Genomic DNA, 22,420 nt, shown 5'->3' with positions numbered 1-22,420 from the left:
CCCTGATTTTATGTGGCACTTTAAGTAAAAACTTAACGGTTCCCCATTCTGAAGTAATGCTGTTTTCCTACACAGGACGGAAATAAAGTCTCAGTGCACAGACCCATAGTCTCGCGTCAATACGTCCCGGAGCTTGCCATGTACAGCTCTTGTTGCACGCTGAACTACTCGATGAAAGCAAATAAAGCTCTCGAAACAACGGTAACAAACTTCAGGACAACTTACCTTCCTCTTGGCCATGGTGCCGATCTTAAGGAACCTCGTGATGGCCGACACTATCCCCCTGGGCTGGTGCTTGATGCGCGTCCTCCCGTCCGGACTCATGGTGGTGTCCAGCCGACGGCTAGGTAGCGCGGTGCACGATAATGTAGCGTACAGTCCACTCCAGTCACAGCGGAGCAGTGGCGAGCCAGACGCGAACCTCTCACCCCCACGAGTCGCTGTCCGCTCTCGCTGCTGCCAACGCGAGACTGCGCGTGGCTCGCGCGCTGGCCGCCAGCTCCCCGCCAGTGACGCGCTCCCCCCACCGCGCGCTGCCGCGGCCAATCGCGACGTCCGGACGTGCCCCCTCCCCGCGGTCCGCTACGACCACAGCGTACGTACCGCGAGTACGCGACGCGACCTACCTACAGAAGGCCGCAGTCTAGCCCGGGCGCGCCCTCAATGGCAGCAGCGGATGCTTGCGCCCGTTACGTTATCGCGGCACCGGGCCCCGATATAAACACTTTCCCGAACCGTTCCGCAAACGTGGCGTGCGGAAATAGCTCACTCCGGGCTGCAGTTAACTGACTTCCCTCTCGGATGTCACGAAGTTTTTTGATTGCGGGGGAGAGCGAAATTGTATTCTGAAACTCAAGGAAAATGATGAAACTCTTTTCATTAATCACGCGATGGGGCTGAGTAATGTCTGAAAATTTCTAGTTGTGTGATAACATCCAGTTTGCGGCCTGTTTGTTGCATATGTAGAAACTTGACGTCTTTGCGCACTATTTATATCAACAGAGAATCGTCATGACAGTAGTCCGTCAATTCTTACAATTTTTGTGCTCTACAGAGCTACGTTTGCAGAAGTAATTATAGACACTCTTCGTAGGCAATACATTTCTCAACACCACATGTTTTTGCACAATACGAGGGATCTCATTCCCATAGAACATAGACTCTCACGTAACATTTACCGGCACCAACGTATCAATTACCACCACATGCACCACCTCAGTAACTACTACGAGTCGCGTCAGGATGTCTGCTGCAACAAAAGGTCACGTAATATCACAATATCTCTTCATTTCGATTCAATCGATAACCTCTTCACTCTACACGTCCTCTCTTTATCAATGTTCTGAAACAAGACGTTTCGACAACTTTATTCCCTTCATGTCCCTACTCTTTGCCGTGCACATTTCACTTCCATACAGTGCCGACACAGCTAAACTCCTCCACTACTTTCAGAGCTTCATTTCTCAACCTAATTCCCCCAGTTTCGCCAAAATTAGTCCTACCACACTCCATTACCCGAACTATTTCCTACTGCAATTTCAAATATACAGTTTGATATCCACATGTAATCATATAATGAGACTGGGTACTAGTTGTTTCAACTTACAAATATTGTAATGGATTGTCGTGCATGGTAACGTTAGTTATTTAGAGGTCTTTGCGTGACACTCTGAAGAAAAAAATCTTGGTGGCAAGTAGGTTTTCTTTCTTATATGTCTGCAATGGTAAGGTTTCTCTGAGTTTTAAGCAACGAGTTATCTTCAGCCCATTCTTACATGGAAGAAAATATTTTAGACTACATTCTCCTCAGTTCACGTTCGCTTGCCGACGTTCCTACCAAAGAAACAAAATATTTATTAGCTAACGATAATCGTTGAAGAATAAGCTACAAAGATTATAGCCAGAGGATTCATAAAAATCGTTTGCTGTGCGTCCGTGCCACACACATCAGCAGAAAAACTTTAGTCCCTCTGAATTCGAATACGGAGCAGCGCGGTTCGAACCCCGGTGCGCCATCCCAAACACAATGCAGGGCGACTCAGGTGGATGATACCTGTACGAAGTACACCTATGTTTTCCAGTACGCGCTCTCCAACGCTGTAAAACCAGAACTAACGTCCAGTCTCGTAACAGCTCTGACGTCGTATAACTTAACCTCTAAAGACCTTTTTCAATTAAAGATTTCTTTACGTGGCAAAATAAAAAAGATATATACAGGGTGGTCCATTGACAGTGACCGGGCCAAATATCTCACGAAATAAGCGTCAAACGAAAGAACTACAAAGAACGAAACTCGTCTAGCTTGAAGGGGGAAACCAGATGGCGCTATGGTTAGCCCGCTAGATGGCGCTGCCATAGGTCAAACGGATATCAACTGCGTTTTTTTAACAGGAACCCCCATTTTTTGTTACATATTCGTGAAGTACGTAAAGAAATATGAATGTTTTCGTTGGACCACTTTTTTCGCTTTGTGACAGATGGCGCTGTAATAGTCACAAACATATGGCTCACTATTTTACACGAACAGTTGGTAACAGGTTTTTTAAATACAGAACGTAGGTACGTTTGAACATTTTTATCGGTTATTCCAATGTGATACGTGTACCTCTGTGAACTTATCATTACCGAGAACGCATGCTGTTACAGCGTCATTACCTGTAAATACCATATTAATGCAATAAATGCTCAAAAAGATGTCCGTCAGCCTCCATTCATTTGGCAATACGTGTAACGACATTCCTCTCAACAGCGAGTAGTTCGCCTTCCGTAATGTTCGCACATGCATTGACAAGACGCCGACGCATGTTGTCAGGCGTTGTCGGTGGATCACGACAGCAAATATCCTTCAACTTTCGCCACAGAAAGAAATCCGGGGACGTCAGATCCGGTGAACGTGCGGGCCATGGTATGGTGCTTCGACGACCAATCCACCTGTCATGAAATATGCTATTCAATACCGCTTTAAAACGCACGCGAGCTATGTGCCGGACATCCATCATGTTGGAAGTACATCGCCATTCTGTCATGCCGTGAAACATCTTGCAGTAACATTACGTAGGAAATCAGCATACATTGCACCATTTAGATTGCCATCGATAAAATGGGAGCCATTTATTCTTCCACCCATAATGCCGCACCATACATTAGCCCACGAAGGTAGCTGATGTTCCACTTGTCGCAGCCATCGTGGATTTTCCGTTGCCCAATAGTGCATGTTATGCCGGTTTACGTTACCGCTGTTGGTGAATGACGCTTCGTCGCTAAATAGAACGCGTGCAAAAAATCGGTCATCGTCCCGTAATTTCTCTTGTGCCCAGTGGCAGAACTGTACAAGACGTTCAAAGTCGTCGCCATGCAATTCCTGGTGCATAGAAATATGGTACGGGTGCAACTGATGTTGATGTAGCACTCTCAACACCGACGTTTTGGAGATTCCCGATTCTCGGGCAATCTATCTGCTACTGATGTGCGGATTAGCCACGACAGCAGCTAAAACACCTACTTGGGCATCATCATTTGTTGCAGGTCGTGGTTGAGGTTTCACACGTGGCTGAACACTATCTGTTTCAAAAAAAAAAAAAAAAGGTTCAAATGGCTCTGAGCACTATGGGACTTAACTGCTGAGGTCATCAGTCCCCTAAAACTTGAAACTACTTAAACCAAAATAACTTAAGGACATCACACACATCCATGCCCGAGGCAGGATTCGAACCTGCGGCCGTAGCGTTCGCGCGGTTCCAGACTGTAGCGCCTACAACCGCTCGGACACTCCGCCCGGCACTTCCTGTTTCCTTAAATAACGTAACTATCCGGCGAACGGTCCGGACACTTGGATGACTGATGTCCAGGATACCGAGCAGCATACATAGCACACGCCCGTTGAGCATTTTGATCACAATAGTCATACATCAACAAGATATCGACCTTTTCCGCTATTGGTAAACGGTCCACTTTAACACACGTAATGTATCACGAAGCAAATACCGTCCGCACTGGTGATACCACGTACTTATACGTTTGTGACTATTACAGCGCCATCTATCACAAATCGAAAGAAATGGTCCAACTGAAACATTCATATTTCTTTACGTACTACATGAATGTGTAATAAAAAATGGGGGTTCCTATTTTTAAAAAACGCAGTTGATATCCGTTTGACCTATGGCGGAGACATCTAGCGGGCTAACCATAGCGCCATCTGGTTTCCCCCTTCAAGCTAGACGAGTTTCGTTCTTTGTAGTTTTTTCGTTTGATGCTTATTTCGTGAGATACTTGGCCCGGTCACTATCAATGGACCACCCTGTATATTTATCCTCTCCCACTATCGCACTATGCGATGGACGTCCGCTGTTCGTAACAAACGCACGTTTACACAGACGTTCAGGCAAACCACTACACCAGTGGTAGGTGGAAATCATTTGATCCTGACTACGTTGTTTTCTTAAAGACAGATGCAGACCGCATATGGAGGCTAAGATACTGCAGTTGGATTTATGCGTCGCATCCAAATAGCTGGTACGGTTCTCGACCCTATTAGAATTTCATACTGTCATTCGAAGTATCACAGCGGCCGCGTTCTACATCAGTACTGTGTGAATCACTAAAGAACGTGGCAGAGGGTACTTTTCATCGTCCCTTCATCGAGGATTTGATGTCACGGACTGAGAACGGCCGGCCGTGGTGGCTGTGCTGCTCTAGACGCTGCAGTCCGGAACCGCGTGACCGCTACGGTCGCAGGTTCGAATCCTGTCTCGGAAATGGATGTGTGTGATGTCCTTAGGTTAGTTAGGTTTAAGTAGTTCTAAGTTCTAGAGGACTGTTGACCTAAGATGTTAAGTCCCATAGTGCTCAGAGCCATTTGAACCATTTGACTGAGAACGAGGCAGGAGTGACTGCTTGTACGTCGCTGCACCAGGTGCTATTCGCCTATTTCGTCTGAAGGATCTTCACAGATTACGTAGTGGGTTGAAGAATATTCACGGTTTCTGTCCTGAAAGAGGGAGTGTTGGAGTTTTCCAAAGCAGTTCTCGCTAGATGTAGGACATCTTTCTCCGAGTGTCTGCCACTTAATAGTCAACACACTGTTACACTCTCGCTACAGCCAAACAAGCTTGCGACCATTTGCAGAGCCTCCTCCAAAAACAAACTAAAATGATACCTTTTCAAAGAAGACAGATAAAAATTCACTTGACGCCTTCCTGAGAGAGAATCTCCAGTGCTTCAAAATTAACAATGTTAAGTGTAGACCAGAAGTGGTTTGAATACAAAGAAATAGTATTGACGACAACTGAGAGGTTTATACCAAATATATTAACAAAGGACGGAGCTGATCGTCCTTGGTACACAAAACGGAGAGGAACACTGTTGCAGAAACAACGAAACAAACATGACAAATTTAAACTAACGAAAAATCTCGAAGATTGGCGATCTTTTACAGAAGCTCGAAATTTAGCGCGGACATCAATGCTATATGCTTATAATTGTTTCCACAACGCAACTTTTGTCTCGAAACCTAGCAGAAAATCCAAAGAGATTCTGGTCTTACGTAAAGTATGCTAGCGGCAAGACATAATCAATGCCTTCTCTGCGCGTTAGCAATTGAAATACTATCAACGACAATGCTGCCAAGGCAGAGTTACTAAAAGTAACCTTCTGAAATTCCTTCACCAAAGAAGACGAAGTAAATATTCCAGAATTCGAATCAAGAACACATGCCAACATGATTAACTTTGAAGTAGATATTCTCGGAGTAGTGAAACAACTTGAATCACTTAATAAATGCAAGTTTTCAGGCCCAGACTGTATACCAATTACGTTCCTTACAGAGGATGCTGATGCAATAGCTCTATACTTAATAATCATACACAACCGTTCGCTCGACGAAAGATCCGAACCCAAAGACTGGAAAGTTGCACAGGTTAACACCAATATTCAAGAACGGTAGTATGAGTAATCCGCTAAATTACAGGCCCATATCATTAACATCGACATGCAGCAGGTTTTTGGAAAAAATTTTGTGTCGGAATATTATGTATACTTCGAAGAGAAGGGTCTATTGACACACAGTCAAGAAGAATTTAGAAAACATTGTTTTTGTGAAACATAACTAGCTCTTTACAGAAACGAAGTGTTGAGTGCTACTGAAAAGGAATTTCAAATTGATTCTGTATTTCTAGATTTCCATGAGGCTTTCGACACTTGACCACACAAGCGGCTTATAGTGAAATTGCGTGTTTATGGAGTATCGTCAAAATTATGTGACTGGATACGTGATTTCCTGTCAGAGAGGTAACAGTTCGTAGTAACTGATGTAAAGTCATCGAGTAAAACAGATGTGATATCTGGCGTTCCCCAAGGCAGTGTTACAGGCCCTCTGCTGTTCCTTGTCTATACAAACGATTTAGTAGACAAGCTGGGCAGCGGCCTTAGGTTGTTTACACATAATGCTGTCGTTATCGTCTAGTAAACTCATCAGAAGATCAAAATAAATTGCTAAACGATTTAGAAAATATATCTATATGGTGCAAAAATTGGCAATTGGCCCTAAGTAACGAAAAGTATGAGGTCATCTACATCAGTGCTAAAAGGAATATGTTAAACTTCGATTACACGATAAATCAGTCTAATGTCAAGGCCGTAAATTCAACTAAATGCCTAGGAATTACAATTGCGAACAACTTAAATTAGAAATAACACATACAAAATGTTGTAGGGAAGGATAACCAAAGAATGCGTTTTATTGGCAGAAAACAGTCAGACGACGCAACAGATCTATTAAAGAGACTGCCTACACTACGTTTGTCCGTCCTGTTTTGGAGTACTGCTGCGCGGTGTGGGATCCTTAGTAGATAGCAGGAGTACATCAAGAAAGTTCCAAGATTTGCATTGTCGATAAATAGAGGAGAAATACAGGACTTGGAGTGGACGTAATTCAGACAAAGGCGTTTTCCGTTGCGGCGGAATCTTCTCACGAAAGTTCAGTCAGCAACTTTCTCCTCCGAATGCGAAAATATTTTGTTGATGCCGACCTACAGAGGGAGAAACGATCACCATAACAACATAAGGGAAATCAGAGCTCGCACGGAAAGATACAGGTGTTCCTTTTTTCTGCGCGCTGCTCGATACTGGAATAATAGAGAAATCTTATGAAGGTGGTTCGATGTACTCCCTGACAGGCACTTATGTGTGATTTGCAGAGTATCGATATAGATGCAGAAAGCTCTCCTTTGTATACGCTCCACGATGCACCCGCCCTTTCCCGCTGTCAAGTTAGCGAATATGGATCCTAAACACTTGAAAACTATTATTAAAAAAGGGCTGTGCAAGTGTCTTGTGTGCAAATTCTAATGTGGGAAACTGTAGTTTGCTACAGTTCTATCAGTGAATTGTAATTTACTGTTCGTATGGAAAGTAGTTTCGTGCAAGTAACAAACAACGGCAGATAATGAATCTATTCCGCAGCGTTTAAAATGTACCTAATACGCTCGCCAAAAAAGCTTTTAGAGAGTTTATATTCGGTACTTTACGACACGTCATTTTGTTCATGGTTTCGATAGAACAGCCTCACTGATATGAAATACATATTACACAAAAGAAACAATCCCTCTATTGTCAGTCTTACACTACATGTCTCAATTATGATCACGCTGAAAGACAATTTCTTTCTCTATCGTTAGCTCTAGATTAAACCTGTACTAGCTGACAAACCCGGCATGCTTGGGCACCCATTTTGCCAGTTTTCTATTAGAAACGAAATCTTATATGTGCACTAGACTCGCTGCGAGATGAACCCAGGGAGTTGTCGTACGCTAGGAGCAGCTGCTTCGCGTGTCTACGACGCGATTATATAAGCGTCTTCATAGCTCTGTAGACTTACAGAGCAGTTTAAAGCTGTCAAAAGCGCTGCCAGGTGCCAGGGATCTCTTTAAGATGACTCGGCTGTAAGAGTGTCTTACGGTAGCAAAGAACAAGTCTATTAAAATGTCGTGCATGATGCGGCAGTTTTTCACGCACCTCACTGTTTATGACGTCATATCTAATGGTACTTACCCTCACAGCGATTCTTGTCTGACGGAAAGGGATATGGGTACCACGTGTGACTGAAATCCGCGCAGTGGTTTAAGAGGAGATGTGGAAAGAATATACACACATTTTTATAATATGTATGGATATGCTGGATGACAGGTATTTCGAAATGTAACCCGTTCTGCGGTTTGCGAAATACTCATTCATGTGATCGCTGGTTGCACGGTTGCTCGATGGGCATCTTGTTTTGCAGTGAGACGCCACAACGTCTTAATCTTAGTTTGTAGGTTATTTACGCCTTCTTATGATATGATAGCTACTTGGCAAGTGTGAGAAAAACAAATTTCATATTTCCCCCATTGGCATATCAGTTTCCACGTCACGGTGGACGCCAACGTCACACTGTGTGTGTGTGTGTGTGTGTTTTAATCAGAGTGCACGAGCTGGGAGTGGTAGGGAAGCGCAGCGGTAGTGGGAGGGTGCCATGGAAACAAAATTCTGGACCGCAAGGAAGAGTTTCAAGCACACGTGGTACGCGCATGTCTAACTGTCTATGAAGATAAACTGTGGAGGTAATACATAGTTAAGACCCCCAGTGTGCGCAGGGATTGCACTAGGAAAAAAAAAGACCGAAAACGGCCGATATGAGTGTGTAGTCCTTAAGTTCCGATACTGGTGGGATTTTTGGTTGCAGTATCGATGACACACAGCCCATGGGAGTCTATTTAGGGGCAAAAATGGAAAAGAACTGACGGTGTTCCCGATAAAATGAAGTTTTGTGATAAGTCAACGTTACTATGAATTTGTAAAAGATTTTATTTATTTTTAGTATACTGAACACATTATACTACACCAACACTGTCAAATATATATCTGGAGGAAATTATTAGTGAAAGTTTTGATGGAAGGAGAGAGGTTCGTATAGGGGGTCGGAGAGTGGAGTGTATAAGATTTGCAGACGACATGGTTGTGATGGCAGAAAGTGCAACGGAGATGGAACATATGTTGGATCATCTAAACACAAAATTAGAAGAATAGGGAAACAAGATTAACAAGAAGAAAACTAAAAGCATAGTAATTGGAGGAAAGGGGAGAAAATGCAATATAAACACAGGGGGAGAGGAAATAGAGCAAGTGAATAACTTCAGTTACTTGGGAAGTGTAATAACGGATGACATGTATTGCTCAACAGAAATTAGGAAAAGAATTGCAATGGCAAAAGAAGGATTCAAAAGGAAACAGAAATTACTTTGTGGACCACTAAACAAAAATCTGAGGAAAAGACTTGCCAAATGTTACATCTGGAGCGTTGCACTACATGGTGCGGAGGCCTGGACATTGAGGAAGGAAAATGAAAGAAGATTGGAGGCACTACAGATGTGGATATGGAGAAGAACGAAAAAAGTGAAATGGGAAGACTGAGTAAGGAATGAAGACGTATTAAGAAGAGTTGGAGAAGAAAAAACCATGCTGAAAGTCATCAGAAAGAGAAAAAGGAACTGTATTGGACATTGTTTGAGGAGGGACTGTTTACTGAAGGAAAGAATGGCGGAGGGAAAAAGGGGAAGAGGAAGACGAAGATATCAAATGCTGGACAATATCAAAGCAGGCAAATATTCAAGACTGGCTATGGACAGAAAAAAGTGGAAGAGGCGTTAACCCATGACAAGACCTGCAGAATACCATACTACATACTACTACTATACTTTTAAGAAAATCCAAATAAACTAAATTTCCCGGACATATTTCACTTCAGTCTAATGTAACACAGGAGTAAGTAAGTCACGGGACAACAGCAGGTGACGAGGTGCTTACTAATGAGGCTATGACGACGCAGTCTGTCCACCCAGTCTATACAGTTGCGACGATTCGTAAACCCTTTAACGAACAACATTCCGTGACACAGGATGCGGCCAGCAAGAAGACCACGCGAATGCAGCGCAGCACATCACATCACGACACAGACATGACTTCGTTCAACGGTAGATAATTTGCAATGCCACGCATGAGTTCATAGGAGCGTCTTCCATACACAAAAACGACCTGTTGGAGGCAAGGTGGGCGTATCAGTCGCTTCCAAAATGTTCTAGTCAATACAAAAAAAATATCGCTTTACTGCTTCAATCATTTTGTATCACAAAACCCTCCATGCGTATCGACGGCCACAACATCATCGGAGGGTAGACTGCGTTGTTTCAATTTGATGAAATGGACTTGTGGCGTGCACATCTGTTGTCTCTCTGAGAGACAGCGTTGAGGTAAGAATGTTATGTGCTGCGTCTTATAACTGAGAAATGTGAGCATTAATTACAGCTGTGGAAGGTGTTTTGTAGTTTTCGTCTTGTGTATATTCAAGTCTGTGTCGTGCTGACGCGTTGTTGTTGTTCTTGTTGCTGCTGCAGCTGGTATTGTGGCTGGTAGTGATGGGTTATCTTTCACAAGGAAATCGCCTCAGTTCGAAGGACTGAAGCCGAATAAAAATGCTATTAAAGTGCGGAGATGTCTGTTCCCCCCACCGGACGCCACCGCCGCCATGGTCATTCATCTGTAGACGAGGCATATGGTTAGGGCTCTAAGGCGCAGCCGGCCGGAGTGGCCGAGAGGTTCTAGGCGCTACAGTCTGGAACCGCGCGACCGTTACGGTCGCAGGTTCGAATCCTGCCTCTGGCGTGGATGTGTGTGATGTCCTTAGGTTGGTTAGGTTTCAGTAGTTCTAGGGCACTGATGACCTCAGAAGTTAAGTCCCATAGTGCTCAGAGCCATTTGAACCATCTAAAGCGCAATTGGCTGAAGTACGCAGCGAATGAGAGACCCATAACATCTGCTTGAAACGATACGTGTTAACACGAGCGGCAATGTCAGAATCATATTACTCGAAATACAATTCGTCGTGGCGGTCTATGTTGCTTCCTTATCCATCATCGAAGTGCTAATGCTGAGTGTGAATAAAGTGATTGAAACACAGCGGAATACAGCACTATGCGCACCTGACCAAGGCAACATATGTTCATACTGTATTACATCACACATTTTACTGCAGTCGTCAAATGCCGGGTGGTTATAACAAAAGTGCGATTACTCACAGCGGTCCAGTGTGGGTTGTAATAATCATATGGCAGTGAAGTTGGTAGATATGCTAATGCGTGAATGCAGAGCCGATATACGCAGGAAAGAAATTACTTCCAAATGTGGCCGCCAGGTGCAAATCTGGGGCTGTGAATGTAAGAAAGACGTATACAAACATTTCCATACGTGATGGATGGGGAACGGGATGCTGTCAGAAAAGGTCAAAACAAGTGAGAAACGCATAATGCTGATTTTATTATTAACCGCGTCTTGCACAATTTGTTCAATAAGAGCACCGGATACGTCGGCGAAATGAAGTACAGCGTCAGATTTAGACCTGGTGGCCAAAATTGGAACTTTTTTTCCAGCGTAAATCGGTTCCGCATTAACACAGGAGTATGCAACGATTCAAAAACCGTAAAACGTACCCTCTGCCACGCACTTCTCGGCGGTCCTGCAGAGTGTGGTTGTAAATGTAATATAAGTTGTATACAGCTGCATCGACGATGAATTCTGAGTATCACTCGAGTTCCATTCTGTCTTTACTTTTTTCACGTACGACTTGCGAATAAGACTCACCCGTATCATAGCGAGGAATACAGCAGTTACTTTGTGTGGTGTGGATCGAACTGTATTCGACAGGTTTCCGGAAATATGTGGCATCAGGTGTCTACGAACAGGTCAGGCAATTCCCGTAAATTACGGACCGTCAGTTTGTGGCGGAAGTGTGGCGCTCGATAGCGTCTCAGACGTCTTCCGTCGGGTTCATATTAGCCAAATTTGGTAGCGAAGACATCAACGTGAATTCACCACGATGCTCCTCAAATCTCTGTAACACGATTCTGGCCTTGGGGCACGGGCAATTATCCTGCTTGAAGATCCCATCACCACCAGGTAAGACACATAGTACGAAGGGATGCAGGTGTTAGTTGTCGTAGAGCAGAGCTATCGTAGTGCATTTCGATTACAACCGCGGGTCCCACGGAGCCCAGGTGAGTGTCCCCCAAAGCTCAGTACTGTCCCCACTGGCATGCGTCCCTGACGCGGTGAGTGTTTCGAGCACCGTTCGCCTGGACGTTGGCGTATTCGGACACGACCATCCACCTGATGTAACAAGGAACGTGACTGACCCGACACGTTTCCACCGGTCCACAGTCCGCTCGCGATGATCCCGCGCCCACTGGATTAAGAGTCTACAGGTCAACAAGGGGACACGCAGGGGTGGTCTACTGCAGAGCGCAGCTTCCAACAATACGCGCTGGAACACCAGTGGCTGTGGCGGCACCAGCACTGTACTGTGTCGGATCGTCGCGTACCCCTGCTTTACACAGCCGGCAGTCCTCCGACCCGCACGTTCTGCCTACTCGTGGCTTCACCGCCCTTCAACCACTTTCCATAGACGGTAAAGGGAGTAGCACGTTAACAGCCGACCAGCCTCTTCGTATCCGAGAATGCCGTTCCGAGAGCCGGTCATTGTCAAAGTCGCCGTGTCAGCGGGTTTCTCCACTAGAATGGTGCGCCATTCGTCTCCGTTCCGTTTGGTGCGTCACGTGACCCTGTTGCCATCTGGTGGCACTCAGTGGTCACAATACTTCGGCCCAGCACATGTATCTGCAAGTACGATTGACAATAACGGGTTGAAATACGCCAGCATTGCTGATAACGGACGTTACTGTAGATGCTGTTTCACGGCTGGCTGGATGCTCGTAAAGGCAGCGGCCGAGCCCGGTGCGTGGGAAGGTAGGACAGCGGTGGCAGCAGGCGCCAGACCGGTGGACGTGGGGGGACAGGGAGGCGTCCTCCTAATAAGACGAGCGTCCGTGTGTGCCCGCCGCCCACGCACTGCGTCACGCATCACGCGCCGCGCCGTCACGGTGAGCTGCGCTGACCGGCGCCAACACAAACACAGACACATCCTGCCAGCAGCAGCAGCAGCTGCCTCTATCAGCCGTTCTCGTCTCGTCAACAGGAAACCTCGGCACACCACACCACGCAACACAACAAAACAGCTCGCTCCCTTTATAGCGCTGCCTCGTGAAATGACGGCTCCGCCGAATTACGGCCAGCGCATCCTCCGTTTCACGTCCACACACTAACTACGCAAGTCACTGTACAGTGCGCGGCGAAGGCTACTTTTATCAATGCTAGCCACTCTCTTTCTTTTTCTACTCGCACCGGCCTCCATAGCCGGTGCGGTGCCGCTTGACTCGGAGGTACGCCTGTTCGAATCCTCCTGGCGGATGACATTTTCCTGCCAGTGTCTGGCCGGCAAGGGGAGGAGAGGTGGTGGCGTGACGTTCCTGGTCAGCAGCCTTTACGCCCGTGAGCTGTCTCCGCCGTGTGTCATGAAGTGAGGGCATGCGGCACTGCCGACGGCGACGCGTCCTTCGGATGGGGACGTCAAGCCAGGCGTGGTGGCCTCCTCGGTGCTGTTCGAGAGGAGTAGGCTGGGGTGTCGCTACAGAGTTTCACACCCTCTCTTCTCTCGTCGTCTCCAAGACGAACATGAGACTACTCTCGACACCTACTACAGTCACCTACATTTAACACACACACACACACACACACACACACACACACACACACACACACACACACACACTCGTACCACTTTCAAATTTCGCACAAGAAAGGTACCAGGGAACACAGGATAGGGAAAACCTTTCCAATCAGAAATCGGAACCTGCCCATCGGGGTCTCCGAGCCAGTCATAGCATACGACTTTGCTTTAGTTTGCTCTCGCCAATACTGAGAGGGAACACTGACAGCCCGTATTCCTCTGTTCCAACCCTAATCTACACTACTGGCCATTAAAATTGCTACACCAAGAAGAAATGCAGATGATAAACGGGTATTCATTGGACAAATATATTATACTAGAACTGACATGTGATTACATTTTCACGCAATTTGGGTGCATAGATCCTGACAAATCAGACCCAGAACAACCACCTCTGGTCATAATAACGGCCTCGATACGCCTGGGCATTGAGTCAAATAGACCTTGCATGGCGTGTACAGGTACAGCTGCTCAAGTAGCTTCAACACGATACCACAGATCATCAAGAGTAGTGACTGGCGTATTGTGACCAGACGTTTTCAATTGGTGAGAGATCTGAAGAATATGCTGGCCGGGGCAGCAGTCGAACATTTTCTGTATCCAGAAAGGCCCGTACAGGACCTGCAACATGCGGTCGTGCATTATCCTGCTGAAATGTAGGGTTTCGCAGGGATCGAATGAAGGGTAGAGCCACGGGTCGTAACACATCTGAAATCTAACGTCCACTGTTCAAAAGTGCAGTCAATGCGAACAAGAGGTGACCGAGACGTGTAACCAATGGCACCCCATACCATCACGCCGGGTGATACGCCAGTATGGCGATGACTAATACACGATTTCAATGTGCGTTCACCGCGATGTCGCCAAACACGGATGCGACCATCATGATGCTGTAAACAGAACCTGGATTCATCCGAAAAAATGACGTTTTACCATTCGTGCACCCAGGTTCGTCGTTGAGTACACCATCGCAGGCTCTCCTGTCTATGATACAGCGTCAAGGGTAACCGCAGCCACGGTCTCCGAGCTGATAGTCCATACTGCTGCAAACGACGTCGAACTGTTCGTGCAGATGGTTGTTGTCTTGCACACGTTCTATCTGTTGATCAGGGATCGAGACGTGGCTGCACGATCCGTTACAGCCATGCGGATAAGATGCCTGTCATCTCGATTGCTAGTGAATACGAGGCCGTTGCGATCCAGCACGGCGTTCCGTATTACCCGCCTGAACCCACAGATTCCATATCCTGCTAACAGTCATTGGATCTCGACCAACGCGAGCAGCAATGTCGCGATACGGTAAACCGCAATCGCGATAGGCTACAATCCGACTTTTATCAAAGTCGGAAACGTGGTGGTACGCATTTCTTCCCCTTACACGAGGCATCACAACAACGTTTCACCAGGCAACGCCGGTCAACTGCTGTTTGTGTATTAGAAATTGGTTGGAAACTTTCCTCATTCCAACACGTTGTAGGTGTCGCCACCGGCGCCAACCTTGTGTGAATGCTCTGAAAAGCTAATCATTAGCATATCACAGCATCTTCTTCCTGTCGGTTAAATTTCGCGTCTGTAGCACGTCATCTTCGTCGTGTAGCAATTTTAATGGCCAGTAGCGTATATTACTTTTGGTATTACAGTCCTTAGGCGAAATGAATCGTTCTGTACTCTGTTGCAGATATTGATCCCCCAAACTTCTCCAACAGCGTGGCGCGAAAAGAAAGTCTTCTTCGTCGAATGATTCCCAGTTGAGTGAACGCAGCGTTTCCGTAACACTAATATGTTCATTGAAACGGCCGGTAACAAATCTAGTAGGACGCCTCTGAATTGTATGTCTTCCAATGTGACCTGCTCGGGATCCCAAACACTCTAGCAGTAGTCGAGAATGGGTCACACATGGGTTCCATACGCGGTCTTCTTTACAAACGAACTTCAATATCCTAGAAGTCCCGCAATGAACTGCAGTAGACCATTCACCTTCGCTACAGCTGATCTTAAGCGCTCGGTACATTTCAGTTCGTTTCGCAACCTTATACCTACATATTTAGTCGACGTAAATGAGAAAAGCAAAACCATTAACACTGAAACTTCCTGGCAGATTAAAACTGCGTGACGGACCGAGACTCGAACTCGGGATCTTTGCCTTTCGCAGGCAAGTGCTCTACCGCCTGAGCTACCCAAGCACGATTGAAGACCCATCCTCACAGCCCTAATTCCGTCAGTGCCTCGTCTCCTAATTTCGAAACTCTACAGACACTCTCCTGCACACCTTGAAGAACTGAGTGAGTCGTGCTTGGGTAGCTCAGATGGTAGAGTACTTGCCTGCGGAAGGCAAAGGTTCCGAGTTCGAGTCTCGGTCCGGCACACAGTTTTAACCTGCCAAGAAGTTTCATATCAGCGCACACTCCGCTGCAGAGTGAAAATTTCATTCCGGAGTCATTAGCACTGTATTGGAAAAAATACAGGAATATCTTTCACCTCAGCAGTTTGGTCCCTTAGAAATTCACACACATTTGAACATTTTGAATATCTTTCCTACCCACCGCTACTACCTTACACGTGTCCACAATTAAAACGAGCTGCCAGCCGTCGCAGCAAATCTGAAATCCCAGTAGAGTCATCCCGAATCCCTCTGCCTGAAGACCGAAGGATTGTGTGTTCGATTCGCGGCCAGGTCGGTGATTTTCTTCGCTCGGCAACCGGGTGTTCGAGTTGTCCTCCACATTTCATTTCATCTCCAGCGACGCGCAAGTCCCCGAAGTGGCGTGATGTGGAAGAACTTTCATCAGTAGGCTGCAAACTCCACACTTGATCTCCCGGCCAATAACGCAGTACGATCTTTCGGTTTCGTGCAATCCCCGGTACGGCAGCTTGACATCCCGTAATCAACAGCATGCAAGCTCAGATTACTGCCCACCCCATCGGACACGTATCCTGCGCACGTGTACGCAGGAGCAGTGTGCACGGGGACGATGCTGGTCGCGGGTAGAAACGCTGCGCCCACAAGCTTTAATTTCGTAACGGCCATCCCGAAAGCCTTCCGCTGGCATCCCTACACCACTTCAACGTTCGTCGCCAGTTTCGCACACTCCTCCAAATGCTACATCTTACTTAACCGAAGAGGTATTCGCCGATTGGGAGCGACGTTACGGAGTAGCGTGATCTGTGGAGGAAGGAACAAAGGAAGCGGGAAAACGCTTACGAGGAATGGGATTTTTGGGTTTGAGGAAGAGACGGGCTAAACCGAGGTTCGTCCAATTGTTCACTTGCTACTATAGTCAGTCGGTAAACTGAAGAGCGAGCGAGCGAGTCCCCATTCTGCCAACCCAGCTACGTCACAAGGCGCTCCTACAGGCTGTTTCACAACACAGTACCGGCCCTGCCGCGGCGCGCGCTTCAAATCTGTAGCGAAGCCGTGCACAGATACGTATCGGCTGCGTTTATTTTTAGACAAATGCATCAAGACCATAAGGAATACAAAAAACGATAGCTTCTTCCGAAGCACAACATTACAGAGTAAATAATATTAACATAAGAACGGAAGTCAGGATTCTACTGCAAACATAGAACCAAATGCCTGTTCATGTGAATGTATGTTCCTCTATTGCTATTCGTAAAACGAACCCCATATAATGCAATCAGTCTGTAGAATTTGAGGCTTGTTCTTATTTTGTGTTCTACTAAAAGGTAGAAGTTTTCTTTGAAGGACTGCATTGAAACTTAACAATTCTTGCAACACAAAGAGTGTTTAAAAAGTAAGCAGAAATTTATAATTTTGTGTGTTGTATTAGTCCGATTTGCACTACTTCTTTGTCACTGTCTTCGTACACCTGCCCCAAAAGTATGTGTTCAATGTTATGCATATTGGGTATTTACTCTGTTGTCAGCTGTCAGATTATTTGTTTTGTATAAAAATAAATTAGAGAATCTACATTAAATTTTTCTTATAAGAATGGAATAAAGTGTACGAAATTTTTAGAAATGGTAAATATTGCTTTTGGTGACCCTTTTATGAGTAAACCAAGGGCAGACAAGTGGTATAAAACATTTCAAAGCAGGCCTTAAAGGACAGCGGTTTTACAAGCAAGGATGAGATTAAAAATGCACAGTTAAGAGACCTTTAAACTATCCTGAAGAAACAGTTCCTAAAGTGTTTCGAGAATTGGAAAAAGCACTGGCACAAGTGTATAGTACGTAATGGGGAATATTTTGAAGAGGATAACATTGCTGTAGATTAACAAATAAAGTTCTTACCAAAAAATAAAAATTAATATGTGAACGCACCTCCTATGTCAAGCATTTTGCTTCGAAGTCCAGAATCGGTGTACATCTTTCGAAGGAAATTACAGCAGTGTTTAGAATAGCGCTCATGTTTTAAGCAATATGTCTTAGAATCAGGTGAATAGTGACCGAGACAGAGATTTAGTGTTCCACAGGCATCAAAGGTTTTACGTGATTTTGAAACTGTCTATAACGATGGGTTTCCTCCCAAAATTATTAGTTTTCCTTCGTGACGATTCCAGTAAACCATGCGGCTTATTTTTCCATTCCTTACTTATGCGTCCTATTACGTGAGGCTGACGTTTGCATAAATTGCAGCCCTTTGTTTGGGACTGGTAATATTAGCCAACAGTTATTTTTGAGTCACCTCTTTAATAGACGCTGTAATAACATTAGAGACGATCGAACGCTCGTTACTCCCCAAATACCTCCTCTTCTTCGTTTTCTGCACATTTTCTTGCAGTGCTAGACGATTATCCATCACTTCCGCATATCGAAGTACATCAGTAAGTACACAAAGTTAACTCACTGACACTAGCAACTTAGATCCCACGAACAGAAACGACGTATATCACTGCACGCCGATCTACACTGCTAGAGAGATAACGGGCAACAAATTTTGGGTGCCCTTGTAGGCCGGTGGCAGCGTTCTTCCGGGAAAGGCCACTTCCCCCACCAAATGCGCTGCTCGCTCTTGAGTTTACAGGCAGACTATACCTACGTCAACGTAGCAACAGCTGCCGAGTTATGTAGCAGCAGCACCAGTCAGTCAGTCAGTCAGTCGGTGATGAACCAGCTGACTCTTCTCGGGAGTGGAGAGCTGGCCTTGACCGCGGGAACGAGCGTCGGACCTGTCGCGTGCACACAGCGCGCCCTCTCGTCAGGACAAAGACACGCCTGCCGTCGGACTTGGTACTGTGCGCCCGAGGCAGTGAGTGCCTGCCGCGACGCTGACCTGGTCCTCCAGAGTGCTCTCCTGTTGAGCTATGCCAGGAGCTCCACCTAAACGACACAGCAACACCTTCCGTTCACTGCGTCGAAATGAACCTCAGCCGTTCGTAAAGTGCTAACCGAGCTACATCCTAGAGTTCGTCTCAAGACAGCTGCACTTCTTTTTTTTACTTCTAGGGCTCTGTGCCTTAATCTGTAAAACGGAACCCTTACAGGATCGCTTTCTCGTCCATCTGTTAGTCTCTCCGCCCGACTTTTACGAACTCTTTTTCTCAGCAATGGGTAGATTATCAAGTTCAAATTTATGTCTCATATTAATGTCTATAGTCTTTTGACAGTGTAAAAAATTTAAGTTCCTAAGTCAATGGAATCAAAAGATTCGGCCATTTACGTCACATACTGTATTTTGACACTCAGAAACTCACTCATCAGAACATAGCGTACTTGCCGCTGACATAGAATCATGAAATTTGACAAGGGACAAGATTTCACAGTACAAGTACAGTAAAAAAGTCCGCCCGGTTGGCCGTGCGGTCTAACGCACGGCTTTCCGGGCGGGAAGGAGCGCCGGTCCCGGCACGTATCCGCCCAGCGAATTTGTGTCGAGGTCCGGTGGGCCGGCCAGTCTGTGGATGGTTTTTAAGCGGTTTTCCATCTGCCTCGGCGAGTGCGGGCTGGTTCCCCTTATTCCGCCTCAGCTACACTATGTCGGCGATTGCTGCGCAAACAATTTCTCCACGTACGCGTACACCACCATTACTCTACCACGCAAACACAGGGGCTACACTCGTCTGGTGTGAGACGTTCCCTGGAGGGTCCACCGGGGGCAGAACCGCACAGTAACCCTGGGTTCGGTGTGGGGCGGCGGAGGGATGAAGTGGACTGCGGTAGTCGTCGTGGGGTTGCAGACCACTGCGGCTGCGGCGGGGACGGAGCCTCTCCATCGTTTCTAGGTCCCCAGTTAACGTAACGTAACAGTATGTAATTATATCACATAAAAATATCTCCCTGACGTTAGAACACCGATTGCATCCATCATCCGTCAAAAGCACAGGGTGAGCACAAAGTATTGCCCTGATTATAATAATTTATTACAGAATAACATAATAATTTACATTTGATACCGTTACATAGGTTAGTGTTACTAGTTTTTTTAAGACCACTTACGTTAGTAAACCTCAACGTGTGCTCCCTCGGTAGCTCGATTGTTGACGCGGTATTTCAGTTCCCACAAGGTGCTTCGTAACATGTGTTCTGTCACAGTACCCACAGCAACTCATATCCTAGCCTTCAGTTCGTCGACGTCAGCAACTGGTGTGACGAAGGCTCTGTCCTTGATATAGCCCCAGAAAAAAATGTCAAGGGGCGTAATGTCTGGAGAGGGGCGTAATGTCCGGATCGGTGGATTGGAAGGAACGGTCCAACACCCTGGCCACGTATATGAACTGACGTCACCTATTCGCTTTCTTTTGTATGTCAGGCAGGGCTAGAGTGCTTAACTGCGGCACAGATTTTGATAGGGCCTTGGAATTCCCGCGACCTGTACCTCGCCAGTACCTGTATCCAGAACAGGTGAAAACTGTCTAGATTAAACACGTAAATAAAGTGTGTACAGAACCCTCAGACCGTGTGTCCTACTCGCAATTGGCCAATTTTTTTTTGTTTTTTTTTCTTTCTTTTACATCTTTCATTTCCCAAACCTGGGAGTTGGGCGGACTGTTGTAGAACAAACTTTTTTTTCAATGGAATATGGCCGTTAGGAAGCCAGTGGTGTTACTGTAGCAGTAAGCGAGGCCATCTGCAACGTGGCGTCTATTCAAACGAGTGAAAACCTGTGCCTCGCATCCGAACCCGTGGATGCAGGCTCAGTTTCAACGCAAAATGTTACCGGCACGTCGCTGCCACGTTAACTTTTTCCTGCCTTTCACTTTCAGGACAACGATACGACATTTAAGACTGTCACCGCTGCCGAGTCCACTTTATTCAGTTTGCATGGGTATCACTAGCTGGTGGCTTTCAGCAGCAAAAACCCAGGAGAGAAGGGGAAATTTTCAGTCAAGCCTCCATGGAAAGCAAGTAATAAGAATGAAAGGCATTCTACTGCAATAGGTAGCTAATTTACCTAAAGTGCGAAACGTGTGTGGGTTAGACGCTTCCACCGCTTCTCAACACAGCTTTCAGTAAATCTAATCTACACCACCACTCATTTCACTGAAGGACAGGATGTTTCTGAAGAGTTAGCAACACTTTCCGAGCCCGGGATCTGGTGCACGATTCAACTGCAAGCGCATGTTACTATTTGACCGACATCTGCCCAAAAAGTTTGCTGCATTCCTCAAAATGAATAACTTCGACAACAATCAACCAGGTTCGCTTTGAAACATTAAACACCTTATCGAAATGATGCAGAGCAACGAGTCCTATGTGACGGCGGCTTTTACGAGGTAAAGACTTCAATGATTCGTTCGTTACAGCAGTTTTAACTGTAGGCTGGTGCAAGCATCTCCTTTCTCAACAATGGGACGGGCTGCCTGACAACGCACCAGGACCTAAATGAGTCCCGTTTCAGGCCGTCCCACGCACGATAAATCTGAGGTAACATCGATGACGGAACCCAGGATCTGCGCGCATCCAGAGACACTGACCAGTGGCCTGACTTTACTGCAGGTTTGTACTGAGGCAGGCAGTGCATCTGTCCAGGCGGATAGCCAGTTGCAACTAAGACAGGTAAGCAAGCTGTCTACTTATCAACGGGGGTGCGCTGTCAGATCAGACACAGTCTGAGACGGTGTTTCACCTGCCCTCAGTGTGTAGTCTGCGTCCAGAGCAGTGGAGTCCAATACAATGGCGGTACACACGGATCACGACGAAACGTCATCAGCAATGAGTGAGAACGCGCGAAGATCAGTCCTCACATGCAGGTACCGTCCAAGGCCGACGAGTTTTTGCTACAAGAAACGGTAGAGACAATGAGTGACAGGTGACGTCAGGAACCGAATCAGCAGGTTAAACTACTTGTTTTTATAGTCACTCCGGTGATCGCTGCGCGAGCAGAACCATCCAAGGCCGGGAATAAATGTCGAAATTTGCCACCAACAACAACGTCAGGGACGCGTTAGGACGGCGCAGATACGCAGCACTGTGCACCGTCACCGGAAAAGGCCAGAGTGATTCGAGAAGTCATCTTCATTGGTTCAAACTGCTCTAAGCACTATGGGACTTAACATCTGAGGTCATCAGTCCCCTAGAACTTAGAACTACTTAAACCTAACTAGCCTACGGACATCACACACATCCATGCCCGAGGCAGGATTCGAACCTGGGACTGTAGCAGCAGCGCAGTTCCGGACTGAAGCGCCAAACCCCGCTCGGTCACAGCGGCCCGCGTCATCTTTATTCCCGTTCACAAGAACAAGAAGGGATGGTCAGCAGATGGCTGAAAGAAGCACACATGTCAGAGTGCGTGCTACCGGCCGGCGAACATTTGAGGTGTGTGTATAGCGGTGCGTACGCCAGTTCTCGTGTCTACTCCACCTT

The 22,420-nt window shown here is 46.4% G+C and overlaps 1 protein-coding gene across 1 annotated transcript in view; it reads right to left on the bottom strand.

Moving 5' to 3' along the window:
• The window catches only part of LOC124605846 (3-phosphoinositide-dependent protein kinase 1), a 57,186-nt gene extending 56,725 nt beyond the window's left edge, over nucleotides 1–461 (bottom strand). The window contains exon 1 of the mRNA XM_047137779.1: nucleotides 226–461. Coding sequence (XP_046993735.1) covers nucleotides 226–324 — 99 coding nt within the window. The 5' untranslated portion in view covers nucleotides 325–461. The remainder of the gene's footprint in view (nucleotides 1–225) is intronic.
• Nucleotides 462–22,420: the final 21,959 nt, after the last annotated feature.

This window comes from Schistocerca americana, chromosome 3 (genome assembly GCF_021461395.2).
Source record: "Schistocerca americana isolate TAMUIC-IGC-003095 chromosome 3, iqSchAmer2.1, whole genome shotgun sequence".
Taxonomy (NCBI): domain Eukaryota; kingdom Metazoa; phylum Arthropoda; class Insecta; order Orthoptera; family Acrididae; genus Schistocerca; species Schistocerca americana.
This window is presented reverse-complemented; position numbering and strand designations above follow the sequence as displayed.